This window comes from Dermacentor albipictus, chromosome 4 (genome assembly GCF_038994185.2).
Source record: "Dermacentor albipictus isolate Rhodes 1998 colony chromosome 4, USDA_Dalb.pri_finalv2, whole genome shotgun sequence".
Lineage (NCBI taxonomy): Eukaryota > Metazoa > Arthropoda > Arachnida > Ixodida > Ixodidae > Dermacentor > Dermacentor albipictus.
The window spans coordinates 83398520-83424730 of NC_091824.1; the positions used below are offsets into that span (position 1 = coordinate 83398520).

The 26211-nt window shown below is 42.6% G+C and overlaps 1 protein-coding gene across 9 annotated transcripts in view; it reads right to left on the bottom strand.

Annotated features, from left to right (window-relative positions):
* The window catches only part of LOC135901177 (phosphatidylinositol 4-phosphate 5-kinase type-1 alpha-like), a 93035-nt gene extending 67312 nt beyond the window's left edge, over positions 1-25723 (bottom strand). For 2 of the 9 annotated variants that reach the window (XR_011513976.1, XM_070537213.1), the window contains exons 1-7: positions 24883-25032; positions 24102-24142; positions 14977-15135; positions 11056-11186; positions 8409-8526; positions 6232-6384; positions 960-1259 (exon numbers count right to left, since the gene is read on the bottom strand). Coding sequence is in view for 8 of the 9 variants with exons in the window: in XM_070537213.1 (XP_070393314.1) it covers positions 960-1259; positions 6232-6384; positions 8409-8526; positions 11056-11186; positions 14977-15135; positions 24102-24142; positions 24883-25027 (1047 nt within the window). In the remaining variant the exon portion in view is untranslated. Of the gene's footprint in view, positions 1-959; positions 1260-6231; positions 6385-8408; positions 8527-11055; positions 11187-14976; positions 15136-24101; positions 24143-24882; positions 25046-25352 lie in introns of those variants that run through there. The other 7 variants (XM_070537214.1, XM_065430859.2, XM_070537215.1 and 4 more) reach the window with 7 other exon arrangements.
* Between the last annotated feature and the right edge of the window lie 488 nt (positions 25724-26211).

The window sequence follows — 26211 nt, forward strand, 5'->3', positions numbered from 1 at the left end:
TGAATAGACTTGCTTGAAGCAAGTGTACTCTGGTTTATATGGTGCCTTGCACTGGTATAAGAGGGCGGTGCAGGCACCACCACAATTTCTTTTTTGCATGCATTTTCTGCAATCATGCACTGCCCTACCCTTATGAGCTTTAAGGAACACACTTTTGCTTAACAGAATTCACTTTTCAGAGAAACTTGATGCAACAGTAGCAAAATTGTACAACAAGTCCAAATTCGTAAACTTCACAAAAAAATTCAGGAGAGTTGGAAGGTATGCAATTGAATTATGCACTGTCTGAATGACTGGTTGCCAGGGCCAAGATTATGAGCAACTTTTCCATCACTGAGTGCTAGTGAGAGGGGTGCACCATGTTCAGCAAGATAGGGAAGTCTCAATGTGCTATTTGCCTGAGCCGTTCCTTCATCAGGTAGACTTTGTGCCTATTAAAGGCCAAGTGCAACCAAAGCTCACTCTGGCTATTTGGTTATAGGCGAGTTGTACATAATTCGAAGCAATTGTTCAAAGCTGCTTGACTGGTTCTAGTTGTCAAAATTTTTTGCACCTTTTAAACAGCAGCCTAGCGGATGACGCGAACACCTTGTGGTTAGCGGAAATTATGGAGATTTCAATGAACAGCCTCTGGGATATTCAATGAGCAACAGGTGCTGGTCGATCACGAAGGTAAGGCCCAGGCGCCATAGTATTTCTCAATTTTCTGGGTTCTGTGTCATTTCTGGAGAGCGGTAATTGTGGCAGTCCTCTTTTTTAATTTCGCTATCGAAACCAATTTCTGCTAGGCTGTTATGATGCATTTCTTCATACTTCAAGAGTAATATTTTGCATAAGGGCTGCTCTAAGCTACACTGTCTAAAACTGAACTCTTTACAAGGCCCAGAACTTCACTGCAGCTGGCTCGTTAAACAGCCATTAAAACAAACACGTCTACATAACGAATAGCACAGCCATACCCGACAGTCCCTCTGGATAGTCTTGATAAGAGCGTTATATGTGTCAGCCTCTAGCAGGATGCCGTCGGGATGGTGCTCGAGAAAGTCGAGGTCCTTGAAGGTCGGAGAGCGCTTGCTGCGCTCGTGCTTGTTCGCTTTGCGCTTGTAGGTGGAGCCCTTGAGGTCGTACTTCTGGTGCATGGGCACCACCGAGGGTAGCAAGTTGTTCATCAGCACAACACGCACGTTCTTGCCCCCGCACTGGTAGCAGTAGAGGCCATAGAACTTGGGAAGCAGTGTTCGTGGGTTCTGGTTCAAGTTCTGGAAAGCGCACACAAGAGGAGCATTTTTTTCCCCCTCAGTCTTTCTAAAAAACCACATCACATGAACTCTTGACACAGCATGAGCCTGATAAGACAAGAACAAGGAACCTCTGAACTTCAACAATGAGGCTTTATCTTGCGATTCGTGCAGCAGTAGTGGAAAAAAACAAAAGCAGAGGCAACAGAAAAGGAAGCAAACAGGACAAGTGCCGACGCCCTTTCTGTTCTCTTTTTTCGGTGAGCACTGTACAAATCAGAAGCTGAATCCAATTTGCTCAGATTTACTGCGATAGCAATCATATGGACCTTCTAAGCGAATTTTCGCTGCTGGCGTTGCCACTGGGCTATGCTCACACATATTTAGGTATATGTACGCTATATGTTTATCCATGTCGTATATGCAGGCTATATTGCTTCACTATTCAATCACTAAAGTTGCTCATGCCAGGTCTTAAGTTCTTAGCTAAATTATTCCTTAGAATATTGAGAATCGCTGCCCACAATTAAATGCCATGAAACATGAAATCCACAGGACATACCTTTTATCTTAAATATTCTCGAGTATTAAATATCAAAAGTGCACAACAATATCGTTTCTCGAACCTGAAAGTGATGTAATTTTAGTATGCAGCTCTTTATGGGCAGAGTAGTGGTGCCTATGTGATGTCATTACAGGCCCTGCATGGTGTTTTAAAAACTTTTAAGGGCTCCAGAAGTTTTGGCGCACCCACATGTGCCGTTGCCGCATTAGTCGGACCCAAGTATAGGTGAAACACAATCCGAGAAGTGAAAGGAGAACACTAAACCTTGCTATTGCAGTCAGCGCTTTTTCATCCGGACAATGTAAGCTTTGCTTTAGCAAAGTTGTTTGAAAAGGAGCAGTGTAACATACACTCTACTGTGAATGATCAACAGTGGTTGAACAAGCGAAGCCTGGAGCCAACCTTTCGACAATGGAAATTTTATTCATCAGGCGAACAAGGAATGCCTCCAGAGTCAATGGTTCCACAAGTGGACCTTGTGTTCTTCACAGCATGAAGACAGATCCGCTTCTTGAAACGCTGGCTCCAGGCTGAGGCTTTACTAGTTCGACCACTTTCGATTACTTCCAAGTGTCTATGTTTCTGTGTACCTCTGTCTTGTTTGCACCGTGAAGCCAGCTTGCAAGATTATACTGGTGTGCTAATTGTTTACAATGGTGCAAGTGCCTCAAGCCACACTGGAGAACTTTTGGTGATGCCAAAAGTGCCCGAATGCACATTTAAAAAAATTTGGGGGGGAATTATTGGTTGGATACTACACAAGTAGGTAGCTTCATATCTACAGAGAGCCCATCAGTACACTTAGCCCTTTGAGGGCCGAATTGTTTTGAAAAAAACTTTCCCAGGTGGTGAAATTACTTTATTGCGGATCTTGAATGTACAAAATGTATAAAGTCGGGAATAAATAGTAAAAAATAATTAGGAACAGTATTTTGGTGTCGGCATCACTGAGAACTGCCAAATGTTCAATAGTATTTCCGAGCGTGGTACTGCTTGAAACACGGGTCTACGCACAGCGGCTTATCGCAATCTGCACACCTAAAATGCGTGTCTATTCTCTTGGAGCGAGGAGTTGTGTTGGCGCACACGACATCTCTGCATGCGGCTGCCTTGTGCAGAGGTCTGAGGCACCCTCTCGCGTAAGCGCGTTGCAGCAGATAGCGAGAATACCTCGTGAGTGGTGGTGATAAACAAGCTAAGAGCAGCGACAATCAAGATAGAAATCAACTTCCACCGCCCTGCAGGAGAGTGCCGACCACGGCGGTGCCGACAAAGAAAAAAACGTTTCGCACGCCTTCGTTGCGATGACGCGGCGAACCCGAAACCGCCAAAGGGGCGTTGCCGCAGTCTGAGCGACGCGCTGAAGCTAGCAATCAGTTTTATTTATCTCTCCAAAAGGTAGCACCAATTTCAAACGCATCTTGTAAGTGCTAAGTGTTGTGAATGAGCATGCGCTGCTGACACGTGTTTGTTTGGTTAGATTCACTGGCCATGCCTCTTGTGAATCGGCAGTGGCTGCGGCTGACGTTGCAAGATAAGGACTATAAAAGCTACACAAACCTTTAATAAAGCGTTCATTCTTTGCCAACTGCTTCTCAAGTTACTTCACTAAGAGGTGGCAGCACCTCCCGGTGAGCACGCATGGTTATTATGGCGTGAAATTTCAAACGGAGGGTCGGAATCGTACCCGTTTGGCTAAGACCTCGCGGGACAGAAAACCGCTGCCGTTTATGTATGGCAAAAACCTTCAAAGGGTTAAAGGTGACCTGAAACCCTTCTAATCTAAACAGAGAATGGCCTCACTATGAAAGTACATCATTCCACAAATCTCATGGCGCAAACATTGCTCCGGTCTTTAAGTGGAGCTATCTCATGCTTCAATGTATTCATGCAAGACACCCTTGTAATAAAATGCTGTTCTTGCTGCAACCACGAAGAAAAAACGCATGTGAAACAACACGCAATCTCACCACTGCGCTGTCACTCATAGTGCCGTACCTTGTTTTATTTAAATTACCAACTATCTTGTATTTGACAGACAATTGAAAATGTAAAAGGTACTTATGTATACGTTCAAGTGGCGAAGCAGTCGCAATAACAAGCTGCTTTTACTTCACTGTACAGAAATACACACATTTTTATAACCACTGCAACAATTGAAGATAGTTGAGAACCGCAACAGCAGTGCCAACAGAATAGGATGTATGCAACCTGAACACCAACAAAAAATGGCTGTGCCTTAGCTAAGGTTAAGCCCAGGATGCGAAGCATACTAGCCTTTATTTTAGTTGTTGAACCACTGTTTAGCCTGGTGAACTGCTGTTGCTTGGCTATATTTGGTTCGGCTAGACGAAGAAACAACTCATGCGTTACTCTGATTCGCCTTCAAGAGTGGAATGCGACAGCGTTCCCGTCGACCCGCCAAGGGGTGTAAGACAATGGGCTACGGCGCAGTGACTACGCGCCCCGCATTGGAGGCGGTGAGCGTCGAGCAACGCAGCGTTCAGCGCGGCAACGAAATGTGCGCCTGAGCAAGCGACGCACGCCTGAGCCTTAGAAACAGCTCGTTTCTGAGGCAACACCGCATTCACTAGAGGCGCTTTTGTACCGCTTTGAAGCATCGTACTCGTGGCTCAGTGGTAGCGTCTCCGTCTCACACTCCGGAGACCCTGGTTCGATTCCCACCCAGCCCATCTTGCAAGAGCTGAGCCAAAGCCACCTAGAAAATCAGTCTCTGTAGCACGCCTCAACCTTCGCTTCTCATTCCAACGAGCAGCTCTGTCTCCAGGAGGCATCTCACCTCGTGAGTGTCTAGCAGAGGCAAGAGCAGCTGCTTATATACCGCCGCGACGGCGCGAGTTGGAGCCCCGTTTCTCCTCTGTCGTGACGTCACGGTGTCACGTGGTATTGAAGGTAACACCGCCGCGCCTGAGGAGCTGGGTTGAGCTTTCGAGCGACGGCGGGAGTTAGAGCCCCGTTTCTCCTCTGTCGTGACGTCACGGTGTCACGTGGTATTGAAGGCGACACCGCCGTGCTTGAGGAGCTGGGTAGAGCTCTAGTAATATGCTTCGCATAAAAGCACCATGCATATACTGGGACTAAAACTGTGTTTTTCGCTCCTTTCATGTATAGTAGGAATGTTCTGTGCATTCCTTGCAGAAATATACCATTAAAGGGCAACCTATCATCAGTTCATTGTAGTCAGCGCAGTTCATTACCAAACAATTGGCCCAAATCGCTCACAGCGAAGTGCCGCCATGCACATTTCAATGCATGCTGCCGACTGCCCATCTACACTAATGCGTTGACGGTGCTGCTACCTGCAGCCTGATCTCACGGCCAATATGTGTTTTCATTTTACGATATATTGGATGGTGTGGACAATCTGTCTCATGTGGCACATTGCAAGCAGTGTGAGGTGTCGCTCGACTGCCCCGTCAATTGCGACATCGCGAGAGGCAGCACATGGGTGAAGTGCGGACGTGATTCACAGCAGCCACCGCAGACAGACCTCCACTCATGCAGCACTTTGTTCCCATATACGGTATAGGTGGCGTTATTGGTGGATAGACGATGCCCGGTACTCTGGCGCCATCTCATAGCCATCGTCATCACAGCGCCCGTCTTGTGCGGCACTACGCTTTTCTTCCTCTGCTTTCCGCCACACGGTTCTGCTACATCCTCCCCCTCTCCTTTCGTCCTCGCGCTTTCTTTGGTATAACAGCCCTTCATCGCCTGCTGCACTCCGCATTTCCACTTTAATTCTTTGCTATGCGGTTCGCTCGGTTACAAGGGATCTGGACGCAGGTGCTTGCCGCAGGAACGTCCATCTAAGAGCTACACTCTAAACCGAGAAAGCCAATTTGGTGCGCTCTCGTGCTCCACTCAATCTCCTCTGCAGCGAAGCTAGAGCAGCATTCTGCCTCCCACTGCTGGCATGAGCAATGTACGCACAAATGCTAGCGTCTCAGCTGGGTAGGTGTGTGCATGACAGAATGTGGTGAATACATTTCAAGCTACAAGGGCGGACATCTTTTTTTCTTCGGTTTCATCTCATGCACCATTCAGATGTGACACCTGCGACTCCAGTGGCGGTGCTTCTCATTACGTCAGCATTGTGAGATGCCTAATAGCTGCCAAAGCATAGCTTCTGCTGCGCCACGGCAGTTGCCTTGCGGGCTGTGTTGCCGCCAGCATGGCACCCCAGCGCATTCACAGAACATTCGCCTAGGAGCTTCAGCACAACACTAAATCTTGCTATTGCATTTAATGCATGGACGAAACCGCCCACTTTTCTTGCGACACACATCAGTTTAATTCTTTTACAGACAGGATAGTAACTGTATAATCAACACAGCGCTCTTGCCTCTTTGCAATGCCTAGACATGGAGAGTATAAAATTTTGAGGTTCAGTTTCAACGCACTCACCATGTAGTAACCTGGAAGCAGGTTCTGCAAAAACTCGGCTTCCTTGTGCTGGACTGTTTTCACGATGAACTCATCGTCATTGGTGAGGTAAAATACACTCCCGCTGGCACCAGGGTTTGTTAGCTCCCTCATGGGTTCGTGGCACAAAGACATCTGAAATCAGCCACAAAACGAAGGGTTGCAATTCATATTAATGTACAGTAGTACCTCAATAAATATAAACTATGGCTGAAAATGCTTTATTTCAATGAGTATTACTGCTATAAGGAAAAAAAAATGCAATATCAGATATGAAATTATCGATTACTGTACATTAAAGTCAATATCTGTTAGCTTGGCAGATCAAGGCATCTATTCAGGTAGCGAAAATATCAACTGCGCAGCAAGAGCGACTTGAGAGGAAAAATTCTGGAAGCTCATGGTGCGACGAACATCAAGCAAGCCATGCGTCAATCTCATGTGATCGTAATGACAGCATGGTTGCATGTTAATGAAGATATTTTGAAGCATTGTTCATGTGCCACACATAGGTATGACGGCCACCCCTGGGCAATCAAGATCAACAGGAGACCTTCTGCTGGCTCACTTGTGGCATCACGCGCACATTTCGAACGCATATACTCAATCATAAATTGCATTTTTCTGGTGATCACGTATCCACACATCTACTTATCTGGATATCATAAAGATATTTTCCTGTCAGATGAGAGCTCGTAATAATGACATCTTATTGTATATATTGCAGGAAACGTAGCAGGCAATCAGGTGAAATGTTTATTTAGTAACAGTATTTTAGAATGTTAGCAGAAAGTGAAATGCAACATGAGTGTGCAGAAAGCAAGTTTGGCAATTTTGGCGGCACTTCTAATGTCAAAGTGTGGAAGTGCTTATATCAGTGATTCATCTTTGACAATTTCTTTAGCCTCCACAGCCATATAACCCATTCTAAAATAGGGTATCATGCAATTTCTTTCTCAAAATAACTAAGTCAAAATGACCGTGGAAGAGCCGGAGCACAGCTCCTAACAGAGCACAATTTGAACAAACATGGCCCCCTGCAGCAACAGTAATGATTAAATAGTTGAATCCGTAATGATTAAATAGCTGCACAAATGAAGTGCCGCATGCCACACACCATTAAGTCACAGCAACAGCTTTCTAAATATGTAACTTTCAAAATATGTACAGTCGAACCCACTGATAACGATACCAGTTTTAACAGTGTATCGGTTAGAACAATGAAAAGGTGCAGCACCATCAACTTTTGCATGTTTTCTATGGGGAAATAACCCGCTTACTACAATGTCCCCATGCTGCATTGTAGGTTATAACGATGAAGTCTGGCTGCCGGGTGTCTGTGCCGAAAGGTAATGGAATGCAAAATCCTTGAAAAGAAAAAAGAAAAAGTCAAATGCCAGCCACTGTACGATCGCCCGCCACTTTATCCTTACTTTCCGTATAGCTCTCTACTAATTTGCTTTCTTAATCGATGCTTCGCCTTTCAGGCAAAACTGCCACTTTTTTATTTATCGAAGCTTTAGTGCATTGGGAGTAAATCACCCAGGAAGCAGTTAAACGAGTCAACACAATAAAAAACTGGACGGAGGAAGGTGGTGAAGAAACTGGCTTCCCCACCATTATAGCTTTCTCGGAACAACTACATCATCCCCCATTTTGATATTTTAAAAATGCAATCTGGTTATAACAATTATCGGTTATAACAATGAAATTTCGGTGGCACTTGAATATAGTGTAAGTGGGTTCGACTGTATTTACAACAGTTCTTGGTTTTCCTGCACCTTGGGGACACTGAACCTGCATTTGGTAGTAGCGATATCTTCAACAGTGTTGACTAACCTTCACTTTTAAAGTACTGAAACATACAGTCAAAGGTTCATAAAGTGCACAACTGTGGAAGTTACAAGAAATAATGGGTGCCATGACCTTCACGTCCGGCCTTAAGTGCCCTGTGTCCAGCACAAAAATATACTTTAGAAATGACAGGATGAAAATTATAGTGCAACCTGTACACGTGCAGCATGTACTATACTGTACAATTTGGACTTTGCATTATCGCAGCTATAATTTCTTTTTCTCAGCTTGTGTATTTCCAAGGCCTCAGATGCCTAGGGCTGGAGCCAATGTGCGCGAGAGACTGAAGTGGAGAGACTACTTACCAAAAAATCTTCAGTTTTAATGCTAAACAGGTCTCTAAAGTATCGAAAGGCGACTGGAGCGTACGCCTTGAATTTGAAGTCGCTATAGTGATGTGCTGGCGTGAGATTGCTGCCCTCCCTAGAAAATGACCAAAGAATAAAGGGACGATGAAAACAATGTCTTAAAAACATTTGCATTGGTACAAACTACAGTCAAACCTCGATATATCGAACACGGATATATCGAATTATTGCGTATATCGAACACTTTCTATATCACGTGGAAAATCGCATGCATTTTTAATTTTTTATTTCGAACGGGGCCGGATGTAAAATGGATATATCGAACTCAGCCGCCCCAGACCAAGTGCGCTCTGTTGACAGGAGGCGAGCTTTCCCGCAACACTCTCGAAGATAGCGGCGGCGCGATGGGCGTTCCAGACTGCTGCGTACGACAGCTCCCACATCGGTTGCGCCGAGGGCACCATTTGAACGTAGCGGCGTACACACGCGGCGGCTTGGAGCCAGCCACGGCCGGTCTCGAGGGGAGCGGGCGCTTCGCCTTTATTCTATGGCTTCGCGCGCTTCTCTAAGCGCGCGCTCCCCGGCCGTAAGCCAGCCCGGCCGCCTCAATCACGCGCGCCCGCGCCCCCGCCGTGCGCGCGTGATCGAGGCGGCCGTGGAGCCAGCTGGAGCGCTTTGTCGGTGCTGAGCCACACAGCATGTGCATTGAGGACTTCGTTGGCGGTGACCACAGCACCGGAACAGTGGCGGAGTCAACAGACGTGGAGATCGCGGCAGAAGTGACTGCTGAGCGGCCAAACGAAGACGCTGCCGAGGCTGATCCAGCAAGCGCTGATGTTGCCCCGCTCCCGACTGCAATTGAGGCTGTAGCTGCTTTGGCCGTTGTACGCCGCTACTGCGGCGCAATAGAAGGCACTGGATCGTCTCTTGTGGCCCGTTTGGACTATGTTGAGGACGCCGTGGTCAATCACGCGGTTGCCAATATGAAGCAGGCTACGCTGCTTCAGTACTTTCAGCGAACGAAATAAATACTTTGTTTGAAGCTTCATGCGAGTATCTATTGCGCCACGATTGGTGCATTGATTGATTTGTGCTAGTTTTTGACGCGTTTTCTACGTGATTTTATATATCGAATTCTGGCTATATCGAACTATTTTGCGATCACCGCGCTGTTCGATATATCGAGGTTCGACTGTAAATGCAGTTTGAATGCAACCATGATACATCTGTCTGAAAAGATATCACACTTTTTTCTATAGAATGGAATGAACTCAAACACTTCTGGTCTGGTGTTCGCTGGAATTCTGTATGGTAAGATGCCACTTTTAGGAATGTGACATTGTAGTCGCTGAACCTGCGAAAGTGAAATTGCAGTAGCTGATGCTTTACTTACTTACAATTTCTACTTCTTAGTAGCAGTTAGTTGTAATGAATAAGAATAAATGATGTGCCAATGCACAGGCCCAATAATTCCTTAATTACTGAATTTTTATGCATTTCTGGTGTCTGAAGCTTTTAAATGTAATGTAGCTGAGAGTACTGTAACAAAATATGGGTACAAGAATCCTATAGGGAATGCTAGTTACTGCTATCCATGTGCAGATTTTCACATTAGGCGGTGAATTCCACTCGTCAACTTGCAGCATGCTACCGTTGTTCTGCCATTCAGCCATCCTCATCTGATTGATCAGATGAAGGATCAGGATTTCCTCATAGTTAAATCTATGTGCAACTTCAGATCCTGCACCACTTCTAATGCAGCAATGACACATTCAAACTGCCATCATGAAGTAAAGATGCATTCTCATCAGTGGTGCACACAAACGTGTTACAAACTCGCTACTTGGATTTTCAATAACAAAGAAGCAAGAAGTATGCAATGAAGCATGTTCAGTTAAAGGTACACTAAAGAAGAACGCTAAGCCAGTTTAGACTGATAAAGTACACTTTTAAAATTCTATACTAGTTAATTTCACAGTACGAGGTTGATTACTAGAAGAGAAAATAAAGGCCAAGCTTGAATGTTTCGAAACTTGAGCCAGAATGTTAGCACCGATGTATCAGTAAAATGTCATGAATTTCAAAGTATTTTCAACACATTTTGGGCAGTTGTGGCACGGTAAATGTTTTCAAAACTTGCCAAGTTCAGCATGTGGCTCTTTTAGAATACAATGAAGTCTATGTTTACTGATAAAAAATTATCTGAGGCTGAGCAGACCCTGTTATATTTCACGACGTCACGGAGAGCTGGTATGGAAACTTCAAGGTGGCATCACCACTTGTATTTTGTTTTTGTGTCTTATCTAGCTTATGAAGTGGCTTCTTTTGATATTGTAGAACCATAATTTCCTACTACAACTCAACATATTTTTCTATTAACTGTCTGTTTAAAGGTACTCCACTCCAAGAGCAGTCATAACAGCTAAGAAATGAGCTGGCCAATTCACAAGCCATTGTATTAGTGGTAAACAGTCACCCAGTTTTAGACAAAATTCTACGCACAAATTGCACCCAAACCACAGAAAATTTAGAACGTCAAATTGTTTATGAAGTTGTGACTGGTGAAATCAAGGTAGTTCAGAGAATGGGGAACCTAGACAATAATATGAAGCATGGAGGAACAAAAAAGAAAAAAAAAACTTACCCAGGAAAGAAGATTGACTCTACCATGGCAAAGTCCTGCATCAATAAATCGCGCTCTGGTTTCGATGCCAAACTGCCAACGGCATAGCCTATGCCTAGTTGAATTGAACCTATAATTTGCGATGTTTGAATCTGCAGAAGAACGGGAGAGAAAAACACACACGCAGAGGTCACAGATTTTGTCAACATTACATTGTTATCTAGAACTATTTAATATGGAGAGAATAATATATAAAGAACCTTAATTTATACTCCTGTTCTGAACATAATGATGTTTTGAACAATACGAGAACAAGAGAAAGAAAGATGCAAACATTGAATGGTAACTAACGACTCTATGCCAGCAACATCAACATTAACCAACAAAAAACACAATGTTTACTATTAAGGAGCCAAGTATAAAAGCTGAACAGCACAAAAAGCCAGTGCCATAGCCAAAGTATTTCTGTCTTGCATCAAGAATGAAAATATAGTGTACTTTCATTAGACCAACAATCCAACAATCCTGAAAAAAGAAAGCCTAAAATCCTATATTAAAGCAAGGACAGCCACAATAACACACATGCACATACACAAGTGCTTACTTTTGTAAAAGCTTAAGAGGTACAAAGCGCTTGTGTTACCTAAAACATCCATTATCAATGACACATTTGAGCTGAATTACCTTAGCATCAGTTAAGTCAATCATGAGGGGTATTCTGTGTGTTCACCTAGTGGACATGACTATCTCATCTGCTGCTGAGGTTCTGATTGGCTGGGCTGAGGTATGCATGAGGAGACAGGTGCCCCCTGCCTATGAGCACTTCAGCAGCAGACAAAATAGACATGTCCACTAGATGGACACTTACAGACTACCTCCCATATTAAAAAAAATCTGAAAGGCACACCCATTTAAGTTACCTCATTAAATTTGAACACTGGAAGCAGTTATATAACTCCCCGTTTGAGCTCTTCAGTGAATTAACTGCACACTGGATATGAAATTATCATGTTGGAAAAATTGAGTGCTTACCAATAAACCCTCTGGGCATTCAAATGAATGCGCTACCACATTTTTACAATGCCACATGACAATATTGACTAAGTGTGGAAGCACTGCTAACATTGATGAATCGACTACGAAAGTGGAGCAGAGCAGCTTTGAGGAATCAGCTTTGAGGAGAACCAGTACCAAAAGAAATTGTGGAGATCGAAGAGGTAAAGATGAAAAAAAAAAGAAGGGAAGTCACCAACGATGATATGTGCTGAGGAAGAACACCATGCCCAATATGGAACACAAGTGGTACGTACGACCCTCAAGGTACATGTATTCGGTATGTTAGGATCTTTAGGAACTGATACTATCTGTTTGCAATGATGCCATAAATATAGACAAGGACCTTGGAGAAAGAAAGAAAGAAAGAAAGAAAGAAAGAAAGTCGCATGCTGGAGTGCAGCTGGGCAGTGTTGTCGTGACATACGCCTTTATTGATCATGAGCAAAGTATGAACCGCTGTACTAAGCATTAAAAATAGCAACACCGAGCCTCTCTGCTGCTACGTATATTGCCAATGGGGCATTTTTGAATAGTGACACATGGCACACAACTCTTAATTCCAGACAACCTTGTTTTTGTTAATTTTTACTCTAAAACGTTCAGCATGAAAACTCTATTAGGGCCTTAAAGAGTGGAAATCAAGGCTTCCCTATATATTAGCACCGTCATCAAATACTGCACCTGCATAAATGTGTGACAAGCAATCAATGTCCACAAATACCACAGAATTTTTTTGTGGAAGTCTGAACAGACAAAATCTGTTCGTGATAAAACTGCACAAGAACACTGGAAACAATACTAATTTTGATTATTTAAATGGGATAATTCGACTGCCATTTTCATTCAAGAGTGTTCATAAGTTCCAAAATACATTTCGCCTTGTGAAACACTTCTCTTAAAATTAAAGCTTTCAATTAATTTATATATCCACTATCCTGCCTACGTCGTTGGTAACACTGAATAATGGCTATTGGCTGTAGCATGCTATACAAAAAACATACGCAGCAAAGAAAACTGCAAAAGAACTGCAAAAAATGTAGGTGATTCTTGCCAAATGCAGTGGACATCACTTTATGATCTTACAACTACAACATTGCAAATTTGAGTGACACGACAGCAGAAAAATAAATACCGAACTCTTAAGAGACTTAATACACTTGTAAAACATTAACATAGTGACAACTATCATGTCACTATACTTCTGAATTTTGGCAGGCATAGCAAAACAAGTGCTATGTTTTCAGTAGTACACAGGCACATCAATAACCACGCTGGTATACTCACTGCTTATGTGGGTCTTTCCTTCATGACAGGCATTATTCATATTTATCCTTAGAAATTCTTCAAGCCCAGCAAGTCTCGAATTATGCTCTTTCCTTTACTCCGAATATTGGAATAATACTAACCCCGTAAAGCAGCCGAAATCAAGTCAACAAACTTCTTGGGCAGCAAGCCTGGCTGTAACAAAGGTTCTGTAGAAACATGCTAGAGATTGCGATGTGTAATCTTGCAGAAGCAACGCAAAACATGTGTGAAAGGGAAATAAGGTCCAGCACATTTTAAAACAAGATGCCATATTACTGCGCTCTGACAAAACAAGCTCCTGCGTTGTAAGCTACCCTTTCACAACATTTACCAGGAAAGAACTTCAGGCAAAGTCATAAAGGTCGAGACTAAAAAAAAAAAAAAGAAGCAAGTGGCCTCAAGCTAACTGTTTTGTGACCTATTCAAAGCAGCAACAGCAGGTGACCTTTAGCAGTAGTTCGCTATACAAAGGATTAAACCAACAGCTCCTTGTGAAAGCTGCTCTCTTAAGGAAGAAGAGTGAAGACAGGTTGACACCCACTCAGCAATTCTTCAAGCATAAGAAACAAACACACGTGCACACACAGTGATCTTCCTTACGTACTCAACTTCCAATTGCTTTTTAGCCCAGTGCATTTAAATTGGTTTGCTTCACGCACAAGTGCTGCAGCCCCCTGTTTCTTAGAGGTACTACTGCAGGCTACCATAATAAAGCAATCGTTTGAATTAGAGGTACATGAATAGTTATTTTTGAAGCCAAATCGAATATGAATTGGATGATGCCAGAAGCGAACTGAATCAAACATTGAATACCCTTCAAATAGTTTGCGAATAATGAATAGCCCTTATCACAATTAATATATAAAACAAACTTCACATCCCAGTATTCTTAAAGTTAGCCAGTTTCTGTCATTACACAGTATGTTATAAAGTGTTGCTTATTAAAAGCACAAATGGAGCATTAGGAGCTAAGAAGTAGTTTCTTCGTATGCACGGCGCTCCTCAGAGAATTCTAAAGATTGCTGTACAGCTAGTAAAGTATGGTTACCTAACTGATGTCACCTGCTCCACAACGCAAGTTTTTGTGTTTTATGTCTATACTATACCCGCGGGGATGAAAATTTACCATTGCTCCAATTTTATGTTCATGTGGGAGCAGTTAACGTTTTGAGATATTCAGAAAGTACTCGAAGAATATTTGCACTTACACATAGAAACTATTTGATTTGAAGACCGAATTGAGTAGGACACTATTTGATTCATTGTTCGAAAGTTTCGTGCATTTGCAAGTCCCTAATTTGAACTAGAGTGTCAGTGGGTTTCATCATTTGCTGTTACTATTCTATGTATGCTGCTCAAATGCCAGGAATGCTGGCTGTGACTCCATTTTTGTGCCACATGAACACAGTATTGCCATCGTTTACAACGAGACGATGCACTTTCAAGTATTCAAGGACTGCAGTACCCATCAAGTGTATGAGTACAAGGGCCCCGTAAGCAACTTTGTAGCGAAATGCCTGTGCTGAAGCTTGCTTCAGCTCTGAAAAGCAACAGCTAATGTCAAAAGAGAGGAGCACGTGCCTTTTTGTAAGTGATCTGGCCCTCCTCGTCGACCCGCCGATGGCCAATTTTCTTCTCCTTGTCCAGCTTGCTTTTGTAGGCTGAACTGCCAGGCGTTTGGGGCTGCACAGTCGTGGGCGTCTTGTTGTCCGGCTGCTGGTATTGCTGTGCTGCGGTAACCTGCATAAGAGGAGGTGGTCTAAACACAAGCACTGAAATTCCAGCACAGATTGTGACACCAGGTGACACCAATTCGTCACCATGCGCACTACATGTGGAAGCCGGGACTGGGTTTTTCTTGGAAAGTGCAGGGTCCTCGTATGGACTGATATCTTAAAGAACTGCGAGTGCTACGAGTGGTTCTTAGGCCCTGCTCCCTCTCTCCCTTTCTTCAATGTAGCAACCTTACTCAAAGGGACTGGACAGGTGCTTTCCAAATATGCTAGGTATGAAGCAAGTTAAGTAGTTATATCCGACATTCCAATAGGGAATTCTCACAAGGAGTTGTAAACTTGACAAAGCTCGCTAAAAAAAAAAAGAATGCATTTGTTCTACAGCTGTAGACATTTAATGATTCTGAAATGCAAGAAATGTGGCAAAACTAAATTTCCAGCGGACTGAATTAATTGGCGTCTGAACGTGATATAGTTATAACCACTTCCTAATACAACTTTGCACATAATTATATATTTCCTGTGATTAATCAGGAGGACAAGGTCACACTAGTATGGAGCCAGTTGCTAAGCAACAGTGCAGCACCAAAGTTACGCTGGGTAGGGTTAGGTGAACACCTGAGCCTGGATCATGCCCAATGCTGAATTAAGTAGGGTGCACCTATTTCTTCTTTTATCACTACACCACAGTTTCAATGTATCTTGATTTTATACAAAGCTACTTAAACTACAGCATTGTGCCTTGAGGAAATACATACTGGTGTAATTTATGTTTAAGAGATGTACAAAATCAAGTGTTTCCTATTATTTTTAGATTATTGCAATTTCGATACTCTGATTTATTGTAACAATATCTTTATCTATTTCATAATAATAGTATAAATGCACAAGTAAATAACAAACCAACTCCTGAGCTCATTGATTACTTCTAATATTTTGCTAAATACAAGTTTCAGCAGGTTTGCAGCTAACAAGAATTTTTACTTTTTATGACTTTACTAATTATGGCAAATATATTTAAGCCTTCACAATAATCAAGTTGTTAAATAACTTATATACATTTAAATATTAAACAATATTCCTTTGTTAAGATCATTCAGGAACTGTATAAAAGCTTACTTATTAAATGCATAATTTCATTCTTCTATGGTTCTGTGCACAAACAATTTTTTATTTAAATGTTTCTTTGTGTATGTTCATATTCCTTGCATTGTTGTCCCAGCAAACCCGGTGACAATGGGATTCTCATAGACATGCACAATTTTTCTATTCTTAAGACATAATAAAAATTTATTGATTAATTGAAGCCAGTGAACACGAAAGTGCATTGACATGTTTGACTGTATCCTGACTTGTTTGCATATTAAGTGATAATGACATCTATATACAACCGCGCAACATGCATACAATAGATTTAAGAAAATATATCTACCATGAAAAATGTGGTTAAGCCGAAGCTTTCAGCTTGTATGCTCCATAGTGCAACACACGTGTGATTCTGAGCTCTCTACATGCACCTACAGGATTACTCTGAACAGTTTCTTGCATCAAAGAAAGAAAAAAAGAAAAACAAATTCTAGCAAATGTTTGCAGTACCTTCTTTTAGGCCCAGAAATATTTTACAAATGTAGGCAGAATGAAAACTTTAAACAAATGACAGCATCAAGTTTAGGAACTCAGTAAAAAAGAAAAAAAAAGAAACAGTTCCTTATGACACTTTCGCAAACTGCTGTACTGTAAATTGAGCATTCAAAGTGGGCAAAGCTAAATAAAGTGCCAACTCCAGTAAATACTGCTATTTTGTCAATAAGACTTTTACAAAACTTGGTTACGCAAATAATTTCATGTGAACTGCAAGATAACACTGGCACTGAATTGGCATAAAATGACTACTAAGCTTTAATTGCTCTGATATTACATTAAGAGATACAACTGTATCTAGCCTTTTAACTGGCAAGATACGAAAGACTTGGAGTAGAATTTTTGATTCCTTTATTTGTTCTTGATAATGCAAAAGTGCATACCAAACGAACTATGAAAACGTTTCTCTGAAAACTAAGCAAGATGCAGGAGGTCAACAATATTGCTAAGCTGCCATTAAAGGTAAATATGTGGTCCAAAACTACTGTTTGGTACTTTCTGATGCCAGCTGTGCACCGTTTATTTAGTTGTAATATTAACGAAAAAAACAAAGTTGTTTGAACTTTTCCAATGCAGAAACAGACCTCACTGTGAACATTTTAACATTTTATACCAGAAGCACCTGTGTGCCATAGGTAACAGTGGCCTTCCTGCTAGATACCATTTGGAGAGGAAATGAACGATTACTTTACTGGTGCAGCAGACAATCTGCCACAACCTATTTTACGCACTCCACTTAAGAATCCTGAGGTATTTTCACGTAGAAAACTTTTCTTTCTTTTATGTTCTGTGTTTCATCATATAGAGGTAGCCTTTCTCCTTTGTCATACTGCAAGCCTTGGCGTCAGTTACGAAGATCAATACGAAACTTTAGTTCTCCAGTGTCATCGAAGTGTAAATTTACTTAGCCTACACAAGTTATTATTAATTGATTGCGTAGATCAGACAACAATGCCAGCCAAAGGACGTCTGTGATGCCTGCTGACTGCTTTTTACATTTTAAGATCTACATTTTGATCAGCTGCTTTATTGCCACTTGAAGCTCTAAGTGGCTTGGAAAGTGTGGAATTTTCCTGCCAATGCCCTCTCGATATGCTACAAAATAATATTTTGTTCCCAACCAGGTAGGGTGAACATAAGTTGCGTAACTAGAAGCTAACAAACCAAATTCTCATGGGAATGTGTATGTCCGCTGCTTGTGACAATTTCTTAATTTGCCCAAAATATTAATAGAAATGGACGCTTGACACTCTATATACAACCTCTAAATGTAATATTAACTAAATAACTCCATTTAAGAATTTCTAAAGGCCGCAAAATGCAGTACTTCTAGTCCACAGCACGAAAAGCATGTCTCAAGCCTCAAGTGGCAGCTTAACCATTTTATGGATTGTCATCGTGCACCCCTTACAGGATATCTAATAGCAAAAACAGTTAGACGTCTATATGCTTTCTTGAGATGTGTTGCTATGCAGATAAAAATGACAAGCTTGCTTATTCAAAGGAAACAGTTTTTATAGTGTCGAGAATATGACCCCCACACACCATAGGTGGAGACTGACAAAGCCTAGAGTTTTGTCATCAAAAGATTTGCTAGTGCTCACAGTCAACGTTTTTGCTCAGATCACTGTTGTACATGTAACTAAATAGACACAAATTTAAAGGCACAGACTAATATTTGGAACTGTATTGTTTCTACCGACGTTGTCATCACATCAACAATATTGTTCAGCTGCCCATTAAAGGATTAATACAAATTTGACCCACAAATTTCTTGTGACAGTTCCTTTCTGTTTCTAATATGCCCATGCATGTCATTACAAAATAAGTTTCATTATGTCATCGTTATTTATTTTCCTAAACTTGCTATTCAGTGGCCAAACAAGTGTTAAGGTGATATTAAAAGAAGCAGAGGTTTCATCTCTATTCAAATGTTTCAGAAATATGACAATGCTGTGATTTATATGCAGAAATATTTCATTCAGGTGTATCCCCATAGTACCTGTCAAGCTGAAGCTCCGTGATGCCATGTCTAAAATGCAGGGGAAGGGGGCTATTCCACGAGCATTAAGTGCTTGTCTATTTTAGTGTACACTGAATGGATAGAGCTTGAGAGCTGCCGGTGACGAATGAAGCCTGCCCTACTGGCTTCGAGCTCTATCTAATCAGCGTGCTTAAATGGAAAGTCAATTTAGTGGAAACTTACACAATAACCCTGCGCCCCCCCCCCCCCCCCGAGCTATCATTTGTCTGTGTCAGCTTTATGATGATGAATACTTTCAAGTAAGCACAAATAGACTGCCAAGGTCAGTACTGGACTACAAACCAAAAACCTACCAATGTAAAAGGAATGTGCAGAAACTCAGTTTTGAACAAAGATTCCTGCAACTAAAATACTAACTGCTTGTATCAAACTGCCATTATCAGGCTTCTTAATCCCTGCTAGTGTGTTTCGGACAAAAATGTATGAATAGATAACAAATTGGCCCACAATCAGTCTCAGTCAGTTTCTGTTAGCTAGCGCAGAATCCTAGCCTATACCAGAGAAAGTACAGCATAACGCCTCTATAACAAAGTACTTGGGGCTTCCAAAATCATTCGTTATACAAGTCACTTCATTATAAAGGTTGCCAGCACACTGCACAGCTTATAACAGAACTGAGAGAGAATTATTCCTTTGTTATATACGTCATTTCGTTGAGGTGCTTGTCGTAGAGGCGTTCAACTGTAAAACTATACTGATTGCTGGAATTGCAGCGTGCACTAAAGATGAAGGACACAGACAGAGCAAACAAATGAGCTTACGATGAATCAACAAAAACTCGCCCAGCTTTCAGTTCTAAAGCAAAGTGAAACAGTACGTCTGTAAACTGTTCATAGAATGCCTGAATTGCACTTCTGCATTCACTGCAAAATAATACTGATGCCAATGACAAGGACATTTACCAGCTGCCTAGGAGAACCACCACTGTCAGGATGAAGTCATACCTCAGAGATCTCCCAATACTACAACACTGCGTCAACTAGACCGACCATGTAACCACACCATCTAATCATCTGCTGCTTACAACTGCATTTCCCTTCCCTCGGTGCTCCTCCTATAACTGTAACAGACCATGAGTTATGCTACCCAGCTTCCCTTAGCCCTCAACTAGACTATAATCTATGAGTGCTGCAAGACTACTGCGTTGCCCAATGTTCACTTATCAACTTCCTTTCCAGTGCTTCATGCATGGAACTAAAGCTGGAAACATACATTTGTAGTTACTAATTGCATCTGTCACTGTTTCATGCAGTGACTGAGGCCCTTATTCGACAGTTCTTCCTTTGATAGAAAAGAAAACAAGGGTCAACGTAAGCACTGCTCCATTGGGACATAATGTATTTAAATGTCACAGAACACTGCCCGTGCCTTTTCGCTTAAGGTTCATGATGTCAGACTACATAAAAAAAGAAGAAAGAGCTTGAAGAATATGTATAAGCTAGTGCTATAGCAACTGAAATTTCTCCAAGAAAGGAGGAAATTGCCCTCAAGGTTGAGACAGCTGCCGTCTGCTTTAAGAGTGCCTTATCTGGAACTGTAAAAATATGTTATACGGTGCAGAAAATTTATAGTTATTTAGCTACCTTCCATATTCTGCACAAGTGGAATAGAAAGTGCATTTGCAACAGTGACCTGCCTTAACTAGTGTTAAAAATGTAACAAAAAAAACCATGAGAGCAGAAAAACTGGAAATAACTTTGCTACAGTAAAAAAGAAGCCATAACAGAAACATGCATGAAATGACACCACCACCTGTGCACAACTGACAGAGCTGTCAGGGAAAGAATGTGCATCTAAATTCCTGGATGAAGTTAGAAAGGTCGAAATGAAGCAAGCTATCAGACAACTTGATTTCACCACAGTAAAAACACAGCCACACACAATTATTTGATGGAGGTAGGAACCTGCTATAACGCATGACAACAGACAATTCAAAAGAACCCTCCGAGGACTCTCTCTTTATGGTACACACCACGAAGCCCATATAAAGAATAGTGAACATTGAACACCAAGCCTGTCTACTCAAACCTCTCTGACTTGGCAAGAATCAACTGGCTTTGCGAATTAATTTATTGCCTAGGCCCTGAGGTCATGTGTAAATTCATTTTGGCATTTTGTGTTTTTCTTTTATTCTAAATGGGACCCAGGCAGTTGTAGGGTGCTTGCAATGCACTCACATGCCTTACATGAAACTACATCAGACAATGTACAGGCACTGTGCTGTCAAACATGCGTAATACAAAGTATGGAGTCCAAAAGCTGCATAGAGGGCCACATGAGATAGCATCTGGACTAATTTTGACCCCTGGTGTACTTCATCGTGCACCTCAATAAATGTATACAAATGTTTTCACTTTCTACACCCATCGGACTGTGGTCATCATGGCTGGGAAGTATACAATATTGTGTGCAGCAGCAGAAATGCCATAGCCTCTGAGCTACTGCATCAGGTGTAGATGCATTGTTTAAAATTATGGTAGCTGCAGCAAATTCACTTCCTTGGAGGCCAGTCTGAAGCAGTGACATGGCTTGCCACACTTGGTAATTGGTGCTCTGTACCTCTAACAAAAAGTTATAAAGTGACAGAATTGTGTCTCCAAGTCTGTTATAGAGGTGTCCCATTTCCTCAACTGGAATACAGAATGCCCTTTAAATCAAATTCTTCTTTGAAGAACATTAGAATTGAATATTTCTACATGTAATGTATTTCAGAGGCTGCCTCGCATGCCAGTCTTTGATGCTGCAACGTGGCTCACCACGCTTGCTTACTGGCACTCTGAATACTTCAAATAAAAGAGTTTTAAGTGATAGAATTTTGTCTCCCAAGTCTGTTCAAGAGGTGCCCCATTTCCTCAATTGCAATACAGAATGCGCTTTCAATTAAATTGTCCCTTGAGTTGTATCTGAGTTGAATATTTGTGCACGGCATGCACTTCAGAAACTGCCTTTGATGCTGCAACATGGCTTGCGCCACCTACTTATTGGTTCTCTGTAGTGCAGACAAAAAAAAAAAGACAACGTGGCAGAATCTTGTCTCCAGGTCCGGTCTAGAGGTGTCCTGTTTCCTCAAATGCAATACAGAATGTCCTTTCAATTATATTCTTCCTCAAATAGCATCCAAGTTGAATATTTGTGAATGTCGTGCATTTCAGAAGCCATCTTTCTATCAAACTTCCGAAATCGATTTTAAGCTGAATATTTTCACCTTTAAAATATGTTCGTGTAAACTGTATTGTTGCGTTAATGTGCTCTTGCATGTAGTATGTGCAATCAGCTGACTAACCTCACAGTTATGTCCCTTGTGTACACTTCTTTTTGTATGCAGCAATGCGCACAACAGTTACAAATCTCTTGTACATTAGTGAAGGTATGAACGCGAAATGACTCAAAGCCCTCAGTAATCTTAGTAGCCTTTAGCTCTAGCCTAATTTTGTTGTGGAAAGAAAAGTGCTCATTATAAGTTCTGTAAAAGATGAAACATGAATGGTTTGGTCCGTTTTTATCTCATTACTCAAGACTGTCCACTCCTTTGGTTTGTTCCAACGAAGTACTACGCACATGCATGGGGTGGAGAATGTGCTACAAAGTAGTGCTATGCAGATACTATTTGGAACCTTATTTTGTGGATGTCGACAAAATGATTTGCACACAGAAAACCTGTTTGCATATGAAACTTGTTTCTAAACATCCTCACGATGTGGTGGTAGCAGACACATATCAGTATCTGCTATTCTGGGTTAAAATTCTACATCAGAAATAAATAATTTCTTCCCCCTTTCTTTCAGAGCAGCAACAGTGCTTTAAGGAGTACTGATATACAATGACATTGTGAGTTGATGGACCTTATACATGCTACTACACAAGTGAGTCAGAATTTTACACATATTAGCTGTATTAGTTCCGTAACAATGTGTGCAGTCTCTGTCATTTCTGTTCAGAATGATAGAATGCTGTGCTAAATGAAGAATAATATATTTGAGGGCAAATTTAATGTTTCCGCGACAGTGATAGAGCTTGAGGAATGCCATACAAATCAGCAAACGACGTGTACTCGAGTACCACATCTTGAATTTAGAGACTGCAGTGACATTACACCTTATTTTCCTTACAGTGCCACACTGTAGACAGCAGTGGTGGAAACCGTACATATCTATCAATACACAAGTGCACCTTAAGCATAGAAAAGGGCATGATTTACATTATGATTTGTTAGGCACGCTTGAAGAAGAGGACATAAGTCCACTTTATTGTTGAATACTGGTTGCAAGTGACAGTTACAGGCTGCCAAGTGAGTAAGGGCTGTTGCTGTGCTAAATGCATTGCTTTGAAGACTAGCAACACTGCACCAATGTTGGATAATGTGCAGCAGTTAAAGATGATGGCAGTGCCACACATTAACACACAATTTATTCTGAGTGAAGAATGTATTTATGAGGCTATGAATTGTAAATAATATGCAAAATATAATTTGAAGACGACGACATGATGTGTATGAGTATAATTAACACATAAAAACATTATGTGTTTTCCTTCTGCGTGCACAGTTTTCAACGATTAAAATGATACCTGGGGCACATGGCTTGCAGTGCTTTTTGTGCCACTGCTTAGCACTGGGGACATCAAGCTAAATAATTGTGGTACACGATGAAGGTGAGAGCCTACTGCACTTGGTCTACTATCATTCACCCAGAGCTCTCTGGTGATGCAAAAAGCACAGGCTCTCATGCTGTTAGAGTACCGTGTTTCAATTGCTGAGCACTATAACTGGTTCTTCATTAAGTGTTGCCAGTGCAGCTTCTCGCTACACTGCAGAGCATTATCAGTCAATTTCAAGCAACAAAGTCTGGTTTAGCCATAATTATACTGGATGCTACTAATAAAAATGGATGTCTTTCAATTCATAGAGTAGCTTTAAAATGTATCCTGTGGCAGCAAACGTTTCTCCTGAAGTAAATGTCAAGGTCTCTATGCTAATATGGATGACTCAACCAAAGAACGGCGTTGACGAGCATCATTATTGTACTAGGTGCTGCTCAGAGCATTGAAGAATGAAATACTATGCATGCTGGCAAGAAGTCGACTTTAACATTACTAATTGTGCTATATGCATACGGTTTGGGAAATCTCATTTTTATAGGCCATTCTGTGGAAAAAAAAGCAAGCAGCATAATAATAATAATAAAAAAAGATTTCAGAGGCCACAGGTACAGTAAACTTCGAAAGCTACACTGCCACTGAAAGGAGAGGCACCACAAGTATGGGTATGCCTACAACTCCGGTATACTCACATCAATTGGAGGTGGCTTGGGCTTGGGTGCCCGCTCTGTGACTGCAATGAGAGAAAAGTAACAGCATAAGTGAAGGAAGGATATGGAATGAAGTACTTTAACTGGTGAAGTCACAACTTCGACAGCAGGCAAGTTGCAGCTCTTTCTTAAGTGGCTTATCTGTTCATTACCCAACATTGCATGCAAGGGGTGCCTTGAAACATACCTGGCGTCACCATCCTCCAAAATATATTATAACTGTGAGATAATGGCTGAAACGACAACAAGCGTAAGCTAAAGCAATCCTTTTACGTTATGAACGTCTGTTTCAATGCGGAATAAATGTACGCGACGCTGTGTACTATTGGCATAGCAGAACGATTTGGTTTCACGGAGCCCTCGAAATCGCACAGCTTGAGAATTCTGTGCTCTGATAAATATGTCTCGGCTGCAAGAATTGGATATCGCAACAATTGTGTCCTCCAGCATCCTCAAATGCACCAGTTATCGGCAAAGTCTATCGCAAATGCGACACTGTCGGCCCAGCCTCTTTAGTGTCAAAGCACTTGGCCTACGGAATGCGGCTGCACTGCGAAGCGCATGAAGGAAGGATAAAGTTCCACAGGTGCATTGATTCCCAGAAAGACGAAGTCCAATCACGTGCATTATTTATTTCCAGCCTGCTCTCCGAAACGTGGCTTGATCAGCAGAGGGAGAGGGTTTCAAAAACAAGAAGCAATTATTTACGCACTCGAAGCGAAGTATTTTGACACGTCCGTGCCTAGCAATCGCATAGGCTTACGGGACTTTTGGTGCTTAAGCGATCTGTCCCGTGTTTCGCCAACAGAAACCGCGCTCCCCGGCATTACGAATAGGGAGGTGTCAGCAACAAGGGAAGTTGCATCTGATCGGCAGGTCAGACGATAGGATCCCCGCCGTGCTTGCATCAGAGCCGCGACCGTGCCCGTGACTTCGAATGCCCTATTTAACCAGTCGCGGAATGCGGCTCTGCAGGAAGCTTCGAAACCCGCGTCTGGTGAGCGGCTACAACCTGCGGCCTACTAAAGCACTGGGTGTCATAGGCGTAAGGGGAGGGGGGTCACGAATGATTCAAGCCGGCGAGTTACGAGCGCCAACAGCAATCAGTCCCATGCAGAGGCCGCAGGGACAGCTCTCCAATAGGAGGAAGGCGTTTCCGGATTCTCGACAGGCGTCCGGGCGCCAGCGAGACGCGATCGTGAGCGATGGGCGTGACAGCACAGGGACACGTACCGGTGATCTCCCGTTCTTCCAGCGCGTTCGTGCTATACACAACCACCGAATCGGTGTCCGGCGCAGCAGCCGGAGGCAGAGGAGTCTCGGAGGCCATCTTGATTTTTCTGTCAATTCCAGCCGCGGCCGGGAGATATCGCTCGCCGGGGATGAATCACTTCAGGATCCGCATTGTGCGTCCGCGCTGCACGACAGCACGCCGTCGCACGAGTCACATCCGACGCAATCACACACGGCTCAGGTGTTATCGGGCATCTGGCTGGCGTTTCTCGTCGCACATAAACAAGCAGAACAGTACATGCACACACACACACACTTAATAGGCCTAACTGCCGAGCTTTCTGCGGTTGTTCGATGCGACGGTGCTGCCATCTCTGAACCGCACTCGCCGTCCGGAGGCGCCACCGGTACCGAGCGCTCGAATGCGCGTATTGCGCGTATCGGCGGTCGCGCTTTGCGCTTTACAAGAGTACATACACTGCTTCACTATCTCTGTGCGCATTCTGTTCTGGCGCTACAAATTAACGCGCTTCCCTACCTCGCCGGAATTTCTCCATTGAAAGCGTTCGTCGCCTCCAGACACACGTGAGCCACTTATTTCGATCGCACTGACGCGTCAAACAGTCGAGCACGGAGGGTACCGACATGCTTTGCAAAATGCTTTTCGCGCTGCGGCGCGTTTTTTAAGCTGCGTGCTTGGCGTTCATTGACCTGAACGCCTCAACTTGATGTTTTCTCGCCGTCGCACTTAGCAGTTATGTAGTCCTTGTGGTGGAAAGACCGTCAACGTGAAATGCTTAGCGAGTCAACATTGAATTTTTTTTTTCCAGCAAGTGATTGTCTGCATCAGTTAAATTCC